General features: G+C 36.2%; 1 protein-coding gene across 1 annotated transcript in view; it reads right to left on the bottom strand.

Annotated features, from left to right (window-relative positions):
• Positions 1 to 2054: 2054 nt before the first annotated feature.
• Positions 2055 to 17761, bottom strand: part of SACK1B (scaffolding CK1 anchoring protein B) — an 88670-nt gene continuing 72963 nt past the window's right edge. Inside the window, exon 5 of the mRNA XM_022581441.3 lies at positions 2055 to 9836. Within this exon, the coding sequence (XP_022437149.2) occupies positions 7535 to 9836 (2302 nt within the window). The 3' untranslated portion in view covers positions 2055 to 7534. The remainder of the gene's footprint in view (positions 9837 to 17761) is intronic.

Raw genomic sequence — 17761 nt, 5'->3', positions numbered from 1 at the left:
TCTCTGGCATTCCTATACAGTAATGATGAAAAATCTGAAAGTGAAATCAAGAAAACACTCCCATTTACCATTGCAACAAAAAGAATAAGATATCTAGGAATAAACCTACCTAAGGAGACAAAAGATCTGTATGCAGAAAATTTTAAGACAGAGAAGAAAGAAATTAAAGATGATACAGATGGAGAGATATACCATGTTCTTGGATTGGAAGAATCAACATTGTGAAAATGACTATACTATCCAAAGCAATCCACAGGTTCAATGCAATCCCTATCAAACTACCACTAGCATTTTTCACAGAAATACAACAAAAAATTTCACAATTTGTATCGAAACACAAAAGACCCCAAATAGCCAAAGCAATCTTGAGAACGACAAACGGAGCTGGAGGAATCAGGCTCCCTGGCTTCAGACTATACTACAAAGCTACAGTAATCAAGACAGTATGGTACTGGTACAAGAACAGAAATATAGATCAATGGTACAAGATAGAATGCCCGGAGATAAACCCACACACATATGGGCACCTTATCTTTGATAAAGGAGGCAGGAATATACACTGGAGAAAGGACAGTCTCTTCAATAACTGGTGTTGGGATAATTGGACAGGTACATGTAAAAGTATGAGATTAGAACAGTCCCTAACACCATACAGAAAAATAAGCTCAAAATGAATTAAAGACCTAAATGTAAGGCCAGAAATTATCAAACACTTAGAGGAAAACGTAGGCAGAACACTCTGTGACATAAATCACAGCAAGATCCTTTTTGACCCACCTCCTAGAGAAATGAAATAAAAACAAAAATAAACAAATGGAACCTAATGAAACTTCAAAGCTTTTGCACAGCAAAGGAAACCATAAACAAGACCAAAAGACAACCCTCAGAATGGGAGAAAATATTTGCAAATGAGGCAACTGACAAAGATTAATCTCCAAAATTTACAAGCGCCTCATGCAGCTGAAAAACAAACAACCCAATCCAAAAATGGGCAGAAGACCTAAGTAGACATTTCTCCAAAGAAGATATACAGATTGTCAACAAACACATGAAAGAATGCTCAACATCATTAATCATTAGAGAAATGCAAATCAAAACTACAATGAGATATCATCTGATACCAGTCAGAATGGCCAATATCAAAAAATCTAGAAACAATAAATGCTGGAGAGGGTGTGGAGAAAAGGGAACTCTTGCACTGCTGGTGGGAATGTGAATTGGTACAGCCACTATGGAGAACAGTATGGGGTTTCCTTAAAAAACTACAAATAGAACTACTATATGACCCAGCAATCCCACTACTGAGCATATACCCTGATAAAACCATAATTCAAAAAGAGTCATGTACCAAAATATTCATTGAAGCTCTATTTACAATAGCCCAGAGATGGAAACAACCTAAGTGTCCATCATCGGATGAATGGATAAAGAAGACGTGGCACATATATACAATGGAATATTACTCTGCCATAAAAAGAAACAAAATTGAGCTCTTTGTGATGAGGTGGATAGACCTAGAGTCTGTCATACAGAGTGAAGTAAGTCAGAAAGAGAAAGATAAATACCATATGCTAACACATATATTTGGAATTTAAGGGAAAAAAATGTCATGAAGAACCTAGGGGTAATACAGGAATAAAGGCACAGACCTACATAGAGAATGGACTTGAGGATATGGGGAGGGCGAAGGGTAAGCTCTGACAAAGTGAGAGAGAGGCATGGACATATATACACTACCAAATGTAAGGTAGATAGCTAGTGGGAAGCAGCCACATAGCATAGGGAGATCAGCTCGGTGCTCTGTCACTGCCTAGGGGGGTGGGATAGGGAGGGTGGGAGGGAGGGAGACGCAAGAGATATGGGAACATATGTATATGTATAACTGATTCACTTTGTTATAAAGCAGAAACTAACACACAATTGTAAAGCCATTATAATCCAATAAAGATATAAAAAAAAAAAACTACAAATAGAACTACCATATGACCCAGCAATCCCACTACTGGGCATATACCCTGAGAAAACCAAAATTCAAAAAGAGTCATGTACCAAAATGTTCATTGCAGCTCTATTTACAATAGCCAGGAGATGGAAAAAACCTAAGTGTCCATCATCGGATGAATGGATAAAGAAGATGTAGCACATATATACAATGGAATATTACTCAACCATAAAAAGAAACGAAATTGAGCTATTTGTAGTGAGGTGGATGGACTTAGAGTCTGTCATACAGAGTCAAGTAAGTCAGAAAGAGAAAGACAAATACCGTATGCTAACACATATATATGGAATCTAAGAAAAAAAAAAATGTCATGAAGAACCTAGGGGTAATACAGGAATAAAGACACAGACCTACTAGAGAACGTACTTGAGTATATGCGGAGGGGGAAGGGTAAGCTGTGACAAAGTGAGAGAGTGGCATGGACTTATATACACTACCAAAAAAAAAAAAAAGTCTACTGCGGGGCTTCCCTGGTGGCACAGTGATTGTGAGTACGCCTGTCGATGCAGGGAACGCGGGTTCGTGCCCGGTCCAGGAGGATCCCACATGCCGCGTAGAGGCTGGGCCCGTGAGCCATGGCCGCTGAGCCTGCACGTCCGGAGCCTGTGCTCTGCAACGGGAGAGGCCACAACAGTGAGAGGCCCGCGTACCTCAAAAAAAAAAAAGTCTACTGTAACCTGCACACCTTGAACAAAGTAGGTTCCCAGTATGAGTAGTGAATAAATAAATGAGCTAGATTATTGAAACAGTTATGGGAGAAATGTCCAATCAGACGTGTTATACTTTTCTTTGTTAACCCAAGAGTATTCCTCTGTATATTTCTTTTTTCTGTTTTTAATGCTTTCAGCTCAGGTAATCCTACCTCAGGTAATTCTTTTCCTCAATCAGGATACAAACTTACTTCTTTTAAGGCCGTTCTATTTTTTTCTAGTTCAATTACCTCAGGATGGTCTATGACTCCTTAAGTCAATTGAGCCTATTCATAAGTTTCCTTTAGGATGGCCGCAAAAGTAAAAACTCATCTATGTCCCATACTATCCCATTGAACCAGAATTTTCTTAAACATCGACATTTATGGTGAATGTAAAAAAAAGTCAAAGTTTGTTTTTTCTTAACTATTTAAAATTTTTGGTACCTACTTAAAAATCACATTTGCCTTTAAAAGGCCACTATTTAATTCAATGGCATCTTAATCTGTGATATAAGGGACATTTTTTTCTCCTAAGGAAAATGCATTTTGAGTTATAAGTAACTTATAAGTTACTTATAAGTAACTTATAAGTAACAGATTCCAGGTTGTATAATGAGTACAGATTCCAGGTTGTATAATGAGTTATAAGTTACTTATAAGTAACTTATAAGTACTTTGAGTTATAAGTTACTTATAAGTAGCTTATAAATAACAGATTCCAGGTTGTATAATGTCACTAACTGATGTAATACAAATGCACATTCAGAATATCTTAAACTAAATGCTACAAAATTCTACAAAAATCAGCTATCAATATTTTAACAAAATAGTCTCTATTTTTCAAAGTCACAAGTTATTTAAAATAACTACTGTATTCCAGTAGAAATAGAAAGAGAATGAGTGTATGTGATACTGTTAAGGGAAGAATACTGTCACTGGATATCAAATGTGGATAAATTGTTAAATGAAATGGTTAATCCCCCAAAAAATTAAGCATTAAGAGATTATTTCAAAATTTATGGAGAAATATTTTAAAATGTGAAAAAATCTAAATTCATTATATAATAACTAAGTGAAAAACATCAGTGTCAGTGGCAAAATCCAGGGTATGAAGATAAAAAATAAATAACTTGATGCATAGATTTTGTACAAAATTATTTAATATTCACTTATTAAATCTAATAAAAAAAGTTAATTTGGAAGAATATTTGCTAACATTGCACATGTATAAAAAGTTGACTCTCTGGTTTATAATTTCATCTTTTTCTTTTTAAATATTCTAGAACCAAATGAATCTCATGATAAACTTTTTTTTTAAAAAAAACAGCATCACACATAGGTCACACATTATGTAAAACAATAATTCTAATTTATACTTCTTAGCCATAGGCACATTAAGAATCAACAGATATCCACAAAAGACAAATATCTGTGGGATAGTAGTTGAATAATTGGAAAATCTTGAGTAAAGTTATAGTTGAGCGCAGCCATAGTTCAACCTTATCTGGGTCACACTAGATGCCATCTAGATTAAATAAGATATTTGTTTCCACAAATGTAGATGGCCACCATATACCCAGACCTCAACACATTGCATCAGAATTGTGGCCAATCCCAATCCCTGAAGCAGAGGGATAGCAGTGTGTTCAGGATACAGGCACTTAAAACTATTCTGAAACTGTCAAGAGCTACTTTGAAATCGTACCTAATTTTCTGCGTTTCTGCTTACAAACTAATGTCCTATGTAGACAGTAAAAATTGCCTCACCAAACTTTAATATAAAATTGCATCTAAGTGACATTATCTTTCCACCAAAATTAATATGGGGAGAAAAAGAAAATATATTGCTTGAAATGATTACCTCCATGAAGCTTGGGTGTGTCTGTTGAAAATTCAAAACCCTGAGTAAATTATCTGAAGCATTGTATGCTTGCTCAGTCTTAACCCTGCGGAGTTTCTCAGTCTCAGAAACTTTGGAAAGTTACTGTGTATAGATGCTGACATATAGATATTTCTGGAGGAAAAATATAGAATGAAAATAAGAAAAGAGGCAGAGGGGAATAAATCTGCCATGAAAAAGCCCAAGCTACCCGTCACAGGTGGATGGAATGAAACCCTGGGCTTCCAACCCTACCAGGGAGAGGAGGAACTCAGGAACTACTTAAAAGCTATCTGTGTTTCCAGAAATTATGGCAGCTGCTGTACAAAAAGGCAACAGGCTTTTGCATATAATTAAACTGATTAAAACTCTATAGTCTTTATGTAATTTCAGCTTTGTGCAGTTTCAGTTGCATTGCTGTAAATTTCAGGACTTCCAATTTCAGAGCTGCCTAACAACAGCCCATTAGTCCCTTCACTCTGAAAGATGCCCTATCTCACTATAACAAAGAATGGGTAATATTAAAGTCAATCTGGTTTGGTTAACTCCAGATTCTCCTTTGATAAATCAGTAAATGACTATGGTCCAGAATCATAGAAGTGAATTTTTCTAAGAGCAAAATGAAAAACCTCTCTCACTCATTAAACCTCAATTCTAATGCTTTTTAATAATCTGATACTAATCTGTGAAGATCATACAATTGCCAGATGACTCTAAAATTTAAAACGCTAACAGTTAGAAACACTTTTCTTATTGTGACTGAATTCCTTATTTTATTATAAGGAACTACACATTCCAAAGGCCACTTTCTTAAAAAATACATTTTTCTTTTGTAAATATACTTGGCTACTTTTCCTGTGAAAAATGACTGTTCACTCTTAATGTTTATATTTATGCTGTTAAATTATTAGGAAGTGTGCAAATTTTCCAATCTTTTACACTCAGCTTTCCAAAACAAGCAAATCCCACGTCGTAGTACTTGGAAATTCCCTATGTTATAGCAGGAGTTTTAAAATCTACTTTTATGAATGATGTGACATTGAGTACTATATTCTGGATTTGTGTATATAAAATGCTATTGCTGTATAGTTAGTTGTATATTTCTGCAACTCTTAAAGAGAGCAAAAGAGAAAGACAACGAAACCTTTGCTAGCTGATCGTTGTTGAGTCATGAAATATAAACGTTCTCTCATTTAATTCTCAACAGTTTCGGTGAGGCAGGTGTTGAACACATTGGGGAGGTAATAGGATGTGACAGTGTTATAGACACTTTAGTACCATGACTCACTGGTGATGTGGTTTGGGGCATTACTTCTCTGAGTCTCAGTGTCGCAATTATCACCTGTAAATAATGAGGACAATGGTAGCTGCAAAATAGTGCCGCGGGGACTTTAGATTCTAGCTGAGGACCTGGTCTATGAATGTTAGGTTTTCTTCTGCTGCTGTCGTGTATTTTCCTGACATGTTTCTTATCATGGTTTTAAAATACTGTGGAAAATTTTTTTAATGACATAGATATTTCAATATCGTTATTTTAATTACTTAGTATTGACGTAGATATTAATATTTGACTGAATCTTGAATTTTGAAAACAACATGCTGCCTCATATAGCAACTTAGAAGGTGTTAAACGATATATTTAAAGTGTCATAGGGGATTTCCTTGGTGGTCCAGTGGTTAAGACTCCGCTGCAGGGGGCATGGGTTCAATCCCTGGTCGGGGAACTAAAAAAAAAATGTTTCATAGAAACACTTTCCACTTCTCAAATGATGCATTGTTTCTTGAATTCTGTTCTTTGTGGATGAAGTAAAGCCAAGTTAAAGTCTCTGTAATGGATATGGAGCTTTTATTTCATTACTCTAAAAAAGGCAAAGTGTATCTTATGAACTGCATATCATCATCAAATTAAGATATAGAAAGATTTAAAACTTTCAGTGAGGCCCCAAGATCATGGAAGAAACAAGCCAGATAGCACTTCTCCTCATTTTCATCAGGGTTCTCTCAAGAAAACACTATGCAGTCAGAGTGTATTTGGCACAGTATAGAAAAGAACAAAGACTTTTGCAAGCAAAACACCTAAGCACTGTTGTACTAATCCAAGATAAAAATTTATGTAGAAGTTTACATTTCTAAAATCTTCTTTGTATTAGAAAAAAGAGAGGAATAATTCAGGTTTTCCAAATTCCTGTTGGCTTGCTATAAGTTTGAAGGAAAGAATGACAGTAAAAGTTCAGCAGCTGATGGGTGGAGTGCAGCACAGGCTCCCTTTGTCCAGAGTGGAAATAAGCACATCCTGAAAATAAATTTCTATGGTGTACTTGAACTACCTGAGGCTGATACTTTGCAAACACCTCAGATAAAATTAAAAATGTGCTGTGCTATATGGTTTAAATTGTACTGTTGCTGCCCAACCAGTTCCACAGAAAAATTAATAAAACATTAATAAAATACAAGTTATCTCATAGAATTTAAAGGTAATTAAAAACCACAAAGGCTTTGTCCTATTTTCTCATAATTTGAAGGTATGAAAACCCCACAAAGATGTACTATAAAGGACCGTTGACAGCGTTATGATCCATGATCCGTTTTAATAAGGAAAGCATTTGCAATGAATGGTTAAAATCCATATACCATCTCTCCGCCAAAGTTTCCATTTAAGACTTAAGAAGATCTTCAGTCTGAAGGAAACAATTTCATTACATTTGTCTTACTATTACCATTTAAAAATCATGTATTTATGGACATTCCATCTATAGTGTAATTAAGCACAACTAAATTTATCACACAGAACAATAACTTTACTATACATTAGTAAGTTGGTAAACATATACTTCACACCCAAAATTCCACCCCCATAGAAATCTATTAGGATATTACAAAAAAAAATCTACAATGTTCTTTGGACAAATATTTATAGCCACATTTATTTTGTATTTTAAAGTCTATTTGTAGTTACAGTATTTCATTTATTTTTGTTTATGAAGTTTCCAAACTTCTGTATAAGTCCTCGAAACTTGTTTTCATTTGGCTGATATGAGTGGTAAACACCAGTGTTGTAATTAAGCATTGGGCTGGACCTGCCATAACTATTGCCCATAGTTGAGGATTTCATTTCTGGGTGGTGTGTACTGGTATTTGGCATGTTGCTTGTTGGCTGAATAGAGCTTTCAATACTACAAAATGGCTCAAAACGACTGTAAACACGCCGGTCAATTGAATGAGTTCTTATAAGCTCATCATTGGGCTTCGGTCTTGGAGAAGAAGCTGGTTTTCTTTCAGGAACAACAATTGCTTTAATCTTCTTCGAATCTCGGTACTGGATCTGCTCAGTGTTGAATCTCGGGGCAGAGGCATCTCCTGCTTTTTCCAAGAACTTGCTTTCAACTGGACCTGAAGAAGGTATAGTTTTGTTACTTTCATCAGATGAAGAATGTATCCCCTGAGATGAACGAACTGCTACATCTTCCTTACCCTTGTGGATGCTGCCTGGAGAGCTGGATGAAGAGGAATGTTTTCTTCTAGGAGATGAATCAATTTTGGGTTCTGATTTTTTTTGTTTTTGATTCTCTTCAGCTTCAGAAACTAAAGTGTCAGAACTACTACACATTCTATAAAAGGCAGGTGCTTTATTTTTGGATAGATTTTCTTTCTTTTCTGGGGTAAGGCTAAGTAATGACCTTAACTTCAGAGATCCCTTTTTCAAAAAACTTGGGGAACCCTTCACTTCTTTCTTGGAAGTGAGTTCTTTGTTGGGTTCTTCTTTATTCTCATCAAGCAAAGCAGCAATGGAAATTGACCTGATAGCAGTGCCACTTGGAGGGTCTCTCTTGGTAACCTCTTCCTCATCCTCTTCCATGGCATGGGTCACATTATGAACACTTCTAGAACTTTTTAACAAATCCTCTTTAGTTTTTTCTGGTTGTCTAATTCGATTCCTGGTAAGTGTGCTATACATATAATGCTTACTATTTCCATGATTTAAATTGGCTTTTGAGTGGTCAGTGAATGGGAAACTTCGCCTTTTAAGCAGATTCTCATTTTGTTGATTCTTTAGGTTTTCTGTCTGCTTATTTACAGACAAAGTTGTATATAAATGGTTGTTTGAGTCCGTAGGGCCATTTGTAGTTGGGATTAAAACTGCCAGGTGGCTTTCGGAAACCTGTAGGGTGTGCGTTTTTGGTGCCTCTGACTGCAACGGGAGCTTGGGGGTTGATTCCTGCGAGGATTTGTCTGTCGGATGCTGTGCGCCTGTTGGGGTGTCTGGGATCTTTTTAGGAGTGTGATTTCCCTGGGAACCAATGACTGTTGAACTTGAGGAATCAGTTGTACAACTGTTAACTTCCTGTTGCTCAGGTAAAGTGGGTTTAAACACAAAAGAAGAACGAAGCCGAGAGTGAGTATAAACGGTATTGGCTTTCAAATTCTCAGGACCGTCGTAGCCCTCAAACTGGTCACCTAGAACCGATCCACTGGAATCACGGGAAGCTTCTGAATGATCATTTAAGTAGGATTCAATTCTCCAGTTACGCAAGAATGACTTGGTGGTATGTTCAAGGGTTGGCATGTGTTGTTGCAAAAAGCGAATATGATTATCTGTCCCGTTAAAAGACCTCCACACGTTGGAATTCCTTTCTGGAAGGTTTGTCGTCTTCCTCTGGGCAAGTCGGTCAGCAAAACTCTGGGCAGGTGTGTTCTGGTGGCCTGCATAGCCTCCCTGTGACAAGGATGCCACACTGAGACTATCTGAAGGCCTTTTCCAATTATAGGGAGCATTAACAGTTCGATTCAGAGCCCTGTTAAGCAGCAGGTATGGTGGTGTTTCTGGCTGTTCCCCAGCATAACTATGCCTCTTCCAATTTTCATTTATCTGACTGTGTTGATGCCGATGGATTGGATCATTAAAGTTGGGAACAAAATGAGGTTTGTATGCATGATTTCTTACGTTATATCTGTCACGTTCATTGAGAGTATATATCCCTCTGTTTATGAAGTAGTTAGAATCTAGTTTATGAATTTTGTCTTGTGTACCAAAAAGGTTTCTTTGGCTGGAAATGGAAGCTAAGGAAGACACTGAATGCTGGTAAATGCCATTCTTCCAGAGTGCTTTGCTGTGCTTCACCCTTGCTGACTCTTCCCATGCAAATGAGCTGGGGACACAGGACCTGGCATAGAGAGTCCTAAATTCTTCATCAAAGGATTCAACAAGTTGTCCTGTGATTATCTGAACCATGCTGAGGTGTGCTTTTTCAAATGACCACATGTAGCTGGGAAAAAAAAAATAAAAATAGGCAAATTTTAATTGTGCTGACAATATTTAGCTCTGTTAAGAAAAGTGTCACTTAATGTTGACAAAAGAGTATTTTTGTTTATTTTCCTTAACTACCATAATTTAGAACATCTTCAGTCATTATATGCTTGCAGTACATGTCTCCCCACTCCCATATTCATATGTTAAATAACAAAGAAACACAAGTCCTGGCTTTCAATCCATCCATAATTTCAAGAAGTACAAAGAAAAGCCTGGTGTGCATTTTTCGTCTCTGCCTACTAAGATTTTATGGAGTAAAATATGACATTATATTCCATATACAACATCCTGGCAGGGTGCAGGCAAGCTGGTATTGGAGGAGAAGTTGAGAGACCTAGCCTCTGCCAAGCTGTCTATTCCACATGAACTTGGACCTCAGTTTCCTCCCAGCCAGAATGAGGAAAAGGACAGCATAATTCGCTACAATTCCTTATGGTCCTAGCATGTCACGATGCAAGATCATCTGTGTTAATGCATGTATTTCATCTCTGTGGCTTAAGTGTAAGTGTAATTTAGGTGCCAGGGTTTGGAAACAGACAGATTTGTGGCAGCAGCTTCAGCCACTAAGGGCATCCTTCACTTCACTCAGTATATACAGTAAATTCAGTACTTACAAACCATGCCAATCAGAATGCCAATTAAGACCTTTCCATGTAGAATACAACTGCTAGGGGATTGAAGTTTGTAATTACTTTACAGTACTTTGTGGAACTTCAAATCTCTCTCCTGAAGTTTAGAGGCAACAGTTATCTTGAAGTTTCATATATAATTTTAAATCTTATTTTAGAAAATCTTGATAATGTAACATACAGAGTAACTGAGCTGAAAAGGCCATTGCTAATATGCTATGTCTCAAAAAATGTACATGATATAATGGGGGTTTATATGAAAGAAAAAGGAGACAGAGCCATTCTCCACAATAAAGGAGCTTACTGTTTATACAGGGAAGATAATAACAGAGGGCAGATGGAAATATTAAAAGAATGTGCAGAACAATAATCTAAAATACATAAAATATCATAAACAGTGGTGTATAACTTAAAATTCTTCTTATTGTGATATGCTTAATTTTATCAGTATGCTTACTGAATTCATAGTATGAGAAGAATATTTTTATGTACAGATGTGTGGACCACCAGGATGACTTACAAGAAATAGTAGAAAAGTGAATCATTTGAGGAATTTTCAATGCAACTGAAGGTATGAATATAAAATTTGTTAAAAACAGCAAGTAAAGGAATAAATATTCAGCTATCAAATAAAAGAAAATCCCCAGAGACAGTAAGAGTTTAGCAGTATTTTGACAGAGACTAGAAGCCTAGAAGTTCAAACTTGAAAAGTGTGGGAAAACAATTTGTGTCGAAGAAGAAATGTATGGAAAAAGGAAGGAAGCAATAGTGGCTATGTTTTGGTTGAACACAGAAAACAAATTATATTTAGCTGAAATAAGAAGCTATATAAGAGACTGATGAACTAGTGGGGGGAAATCTTGAAAGCAAAGCAGGGAGATCACAAGATTGAAAAAGAAAGTACAAAATTCTCTCTTAGTCAAATCTGTGGACAATACTAAGTAACTTCCAGGTTTTCCTATGACAATTTCAAATGAGGGTATCCAATTCAAAATCTGATTTACAAACACTGATAAAAAAGTATATGTGTTTTATCTCCTCATTGTTAGTATCAAGATGTAGCAAAACACCTGTTGTGTTTTCCTGATAAAACTGTCCTTGTGACATGTGAGCTGTCACACAGTGTGTGACATGGTGAGTACAGATGCCAGACCTCTCTAGAAATGTTGGGCATTTAGCATTTCAAGAAGTTTTATGGCTAAGAAATTTGAATTAAAGAAGAAGGCATTCTGAATTTGCCTACAAGGAAAACAATGGCAATACTAGAACAGCAGAGATAAAGGCTGCTTTTACCTAAAAGGGAGAGTACATTTTTAACCAGTTTCTACAAAGACTGGTTCATAACAGTTCCACCAGATCCTCTTATATTTGGTAACAATAAGAAAAATCCATAATTATTAGTCAGAAAAAAACAAAAATGACAAGGGCTGAAAACCATCAATTTTTTAAAAAGAAATATATTTAAAATTAACATGAAATAATAAAGAGAGTAGAGTTGTTAGATAATTGTTTTGATGAATTTTAATAATCTGTGGTCCTATGTATTCCATATTCACTTACACAAACAGCAACTTAAATTTTGCCTCTGGCTTATGATATAGATAAGAAGATAAAGAGTTTCTGTTGCTGTTTGTTTTTTCCAACACCAATTTTAAAGTAGCTCAGTTACAGTCATCTCAACAGATATCACCTGTTAATACCTAGTAAGACAAAATTGATGTGAATTTATTGTTGAAGATAATCTTCAAAGTCAAGTTAAATAATAAAAATAGAAAGTACTCATATAATAAACACCATTTTATAAGTCAAGTGAACTCCCATTTAATTAAAATTTCAATTAAAACCCCTCTAAAAACAAGTGGGTCTGACTAAATAGAAACACAAATAATGAGTCTTTAAAAGAATTCATTAATTTCAAGCACTAGTTGTAACTTCTGCTCTTAACACATTTTCTTTTAAAATTCCAAAAAGGATTTTCAATACAGGGTCCCTGAGCTCAAAGAGAAATTTAGCAAATATTAACAGTTAAAACGGGCCTAAAATAGCAGTTGACATTAGGGGCTTTGGATGAATTAACTCATTTAATTATGACACAAAGTAGGTTCTATTATTATCCTCCTTTTAGAGAGGAGGAAACTAAAGGGCAACCAAGTTAAGTAACTTGTCCATGGCCACCCCATTCAATGAGTTGCCTCCTTCTTGTGGACTTTTTAAGTTCTTAAGAGAAGAGGCAAAATTTGCCCTCACATTGTCCTGTTGACATCCACAGCTCTCCTGGCTGCTTCCTGCAGTCTTTAGTATTGAGTGACCTAGGACTTCACGTGTTCTTTTTTTTTTTTTCTGGTCTGTTATCATGATGAATTATATTGATGGATTTTTTTTTTTACATCGTTATTGCAGTATAATTGCTTTACAATGGTTTGTTAGTTTCTGCTTTATAAAAAAGTGAATCAGTTATACATATACATATGTTCCCATATCTCTTCCCTCTTGCTTCTCCCTCCCTACTACCCTCCCTATCCCAACCCTCTAGGTGGTCACAAAGCACCGAGTTGATCTCCCTGTGCTATGCGGCTGCTTCCCACTAGCTATCTATTCTACGTTTGGTTGTGTATATATGTCCATGTCACTCTCTCACTTTGTCACAGCTTACCTTACCCCCTCCCCGCATCCTCAAGGGCATTCTCTAGTAGGTCTGTGCCTTTATTCCCGTCTTACCCATAGGTTCTTCATGACATTTTTTTTTTCTTAGATTCCATATATATGTGTTAGCATACGGTATTTGTCTTTCTCTTTCTGACTTACTTCACTCTGTATGACAGACTCGAGGTCCATCCACCTCACTACAAATAACTCAATTTCGTTTCTTTTTATGGCTGAGTAATATTCCATTGTATATATGTGCCACATCTTCTTTACCCATTCATTTGATGATGGACACTTAGGTTGCTTCCATCTCCTGGCTATTGTAAATAGAGCTGCAATGAACATTTTGGTACATGACTCTTTTTGAATTATGGCTTTCTCAGGGTATATGCCCAGTAGTGGGATTGCTGGGTCATATGGTAGTTCTATTTCTAGTTTTTTAAGGAAGCTCCATACTGTTCTCCATAGTGGCTGTACCAATTCACATTCCCACCAGCAGTGCAAGAGTGTTCCTTTTCTCCACACTGTCTCCAACATTTATTGTTTCTAGATTTTTTGATGATGGCCATTCTGACTGTGTGAGATGATATCTCATTGTAGTTTTGATTTGCATTTCTCTAATGATTAATGATATTGAGCATTCTTTCATGTGTTTGTTGGCAATCTGTATATCTTTGGAGAAATGTCTATTTAGGTCTTCTGCCCATTTTTTGGATTAGGTTATTTGTATTTTTTGTTATTGAGCTGCATGAGCTGCTTGTAAATTTTGGAGATTAATCCTTTGTCAGTTGCCTCATCTGCAAATATTTTCTCCCATTCTGAGGGTTGTCTTTTGGTCTTGTTTATGGTTTCCTTTGCTGTGCAAAAGCTTTGAGGTTTCATTCGGTCCCATTTGTTTATTTTTATTTCCATTTCTCTAGGAAGTGGGTTAAAAAGGATCTTGCTGTGATTTGTGTCATAGAGTGTTTTGCCTATGTTTTCCTCTAAGAGTTTGATAGTTTCTGGCCTTATATTTAAGTCTTTAATCCATTTTGAGCTTATTTTTGGGTATGGTGTTAGGGAGTGTTCTAATCTCATACTTTTACATCTACCTGTCCAGTTTTCCCAGCACCAATTATTGAAGAGGCTGTCCTTTCTCCACTGTACATTCCTGCCTCCTTGATCAAAGATAAGGTGACCATATGTGTGTGGGTTTATCTCTGGGCTTTCTATCCTGTTCCATTGATCTATCTTTCTGTTTTTGTTCCAGTACCATGCTGTCTTGATTACTGTAGCTTTGTAGTATAGTCTGAAGTCCAAGAGCCTGATTCCTCCAGCTCTGTTTTTCGTTCTAAAGATTGCTTTGGCTATTCGGGGTCTTATGTGTTTCGATACAAATTGTGAAATTTTTTGTTGTATTTCTGTGAAAAATGCTAGTGGTAGTTTGATAGGGATTCCATTGAATCTGTGGATTGCTTTGGATAGTATAGTCATTTTCACAATGTTGATTCTTCCAATCCAAGAACATGGTCTTCCTCCCCATCTATTTGTATCATCTTTAATTTCTTTCAGCAGTGTCTTATAATATTCTGCATACAGGTCTTTTGTCTCCTTCAGTAGGTTTATTCCTAAATACTTAATTCTTTTTGTTGCAATGGTAAATGGGAGTGTTTTCTTGATTTCACTTTCAGATTTTTCATCATTACTGTATAGGAATGCAAGAGATTTCTCCGCATTAATTTTGTATCCTGCTACTTTACCAAATTCATTGATTAGCTCTAGTAGTTTTCTGGTAGTATCTTTAGGATTCTCTATGTATAGTATCATGTCATCTGCAAACAGTGACAGCTTTACTTCTTCTTTTCCACTTTGGATTCCTTTTATTTCCTTTTCTTCTCTTATTGCTGTGGCTAAAACTTCCACAACTATGTTAAATAAGAGTGGTGAGCATGGGCAAACTTTTTTTGCTCCTGATCTTAGTGGAAATGCTTTCAGTTTTTTACCACTGAGGACAATGTTGGCTGTGGGTTTGTCATATATGGCCTTTATTATGTTGAGGAAAGTTCCCTCCATGCCTACTCTCTGCAGGGTTTTTATCATAAATGGGTGTTGAATTTTGTCAAAAGCTTTCTCTGCATCTATTGAGATGATCATATGGTTTTTCTCCTTCAATTTGTTAATATGGTGTATCGCTTTGATTGATTTGCGTATATTGAAGAATCCTTGCATTCCTGGAATAAACCCCACTTGATCATGGTGTATGATCCTTTTAATGTGCTGTTGGATTCTGTTTGCTAGTATTTTGTTGAGGATTTTTGCATCTATGTTCATCAGTGATATTGGCCTGCAGTTTTCTTTCTTTGTGACATCCTTGTCTGATTTTGATATCAGGGTTATGGTGGCCTCGTAGAATGAGTTTGGGAGTGTTCCTCCCTCTGCTATATTTTGGAAGAGTTTGGGAAGGATAGGTGTTAGCTCTCCTCTAAATGTTTGATAGAATTTGCCTGTGAAGCCATCTGGTCCTGGGCTTTTGTTTGTTGGAAGATTTTTAATCACAGTTTCAATTTCAGTGCTTGTGCTTGTTCTGTTCATATTTTCTATTTCTTCCTGATTCAGTCTTGGCAGGTTGTGCATTTCTAAGAATGTGTCCATTTCTTCTAGGTTGTCCATTTTATTGGCATAGAGGTGCTTGAAGTAATCTCTCATGATCTTCTGTATTTCTGCAGTGTCAGGTGTTACTTCTCCTTCATTTCTAATACTATTGATTTCAGTCTTCTCCCTTTTTTCCTTGATGAGTCTGGCTAATGGTTTATCAATTTTGTTTATCTTCTCAAAGAATCATCTTTTAGTTTTATTGATCTTTGTTATCGTTTCCTTCCTGTCTTTTTCATTTATTTCTGGTCTGATTTTTATGATTTCTTTCCTTCTGCTACCTTTGGGGTTTTTTTGTTCTTCTTTCTCTAATTGCTTTAGGTGCAAGGTTAGGTTGTTTATTCGAGATGTGTCCTGTTTCCTAAGGTAGGATTGTATTGCTATAAGCTTCCCTCTTAGAACTGCTTTTGCTGCACCCCATAGGTTTTGGGTCGTCGTGTCTCCATTGTCATTTGTTTCTAGGTATTTTTTGATTTCCTCTTTGATTTCTTCAGTGATCACTTCGTTATTAAGTAGTGTATTGTTTAGCCTCCATATGTTTGTACTTTTCACAGATCTTTTCCTGTAATTGGTATCTAGTCTCATAGTGTTGTGGTTGGAAAAGATACTTGATACAATTTCAATTTTCTTAAATTTACCAAGGCTTGATTTGTGACCCAAGATATGATGTATCATGGAGAATGTTCCATGAGCACTTGAGAAAAATGCGTATTCTGTTGTTTTTGGATGGAATGTCCTAAAAATATCAATTAAGTCCATCTTGTTTAATGTATCATTTAAAGCTTGTGTTTCCTTATTTAGTTTCATTTTGGATGATCTGTCCATTGGTGAAAGTGGGGTGTTAAAGTCCCCTACTATGAATGTGTTACTGTCGATTTCCCCTTTTATGGCTGTTAGTATTTGCCTTATGTATTGAGGTGCCCCTACATCCGGTGCATAAATATTTACAATTGTTATATCTTCTTCTCGGATCGATACCTTGATCATTAGTAGTGTCCTTCTTTGTGTCTTCCAGTAGTCTTTATTTTAAAGTCTATTTTGTCTGATATGGGAATTGCTACTCCAGCTTTCTTTTGGCTTCCATTTGCATGGAATATCTTTTTCCATCCCCTCACTTTCAGTCTGTATGTGTCTCTAGGTCTGAAGTGGGTCTCTTGTAGACAGCATATATATGGTTCTTGTTTTTGTATCCATTCAGCCAGTCTGTGTCTTTTGGTGGGAGCATTTAATCCATTTACATTTAAGGTAATTCGATATGTATGTTCCTATTCCCATTTTCTAAATTGTTTTGGGTTTGTTATTGTAGGTCTTTTCCTTCTCTTGTGTTTCTTGCCTGGAGAAGATCCTTTAGCATTTGTTGTAAAGCTGTTTGGTGGTGCTGAACTCTCTCAGCTTTTGCTTGTCTGTAAAGGCTTAATTTCTCTATCAAATCTGAATGCAATCCATGCTGGGTAGAGTAAACTTGGTTGTAGGTTTTTCTCCTTCATCGCTTTAAATATGTCCTGCCAGTCCCTTCTGGGTTGCAGAGTTTCTGCTGAAAGATCAGCTCTTAACCTTATGGGGATTCCCGTGTGTGTTATTTGTTGTTTTTCCCTTGCTGCTTTTAATATGTTTTCTTTGTATTTAATTTTTGACAGTTTGATTAATATGTGTCTTGGCATGTTTCTCCTTGGATTTATCCTGTATGGGACTCTCTGTGTTTCCTGGACTTGATTAACTATTTCCTTTCCCATATTAGGGAAGTTTCCATCTATAATCTCTTCAAATATTTTCTCAGTCCCTTTCTTTTCCTCTTCTTCTTCTGGAACCCCTATAATTCGAATGTTGGTGTGTTTAATTTTGTCCCAGAGGTCTCTTAGACTGTCCTCAGTTCTCTTCATTCTTTTTTCTTTATTCTGTTCTGCAGTAGTCATTTCCACTATTTTATCTTCCAGGTCACTTATACATTCTTCTGCTTCAGTTATTCTGCCATTGA

Source organism: Delphinapterus leucas, chromosome 10, assembly GCF_059928025.1.
Source record: "Delphinapterus leucas isolate spDelLeu-1000000601 "Yukka" chromosome 10, BTC_Dleu_Yukka2, whole genome shotgun sequence".
NCBI lineage: Eukaryota > Metazoa > Chordata > Mammalia > Artiodactyla > Monodontidae > Delphinapterus > Delphinapterus leucas.
This window is presented reverse-complemented; position numbering and strand designations above follow the sequence as displayed.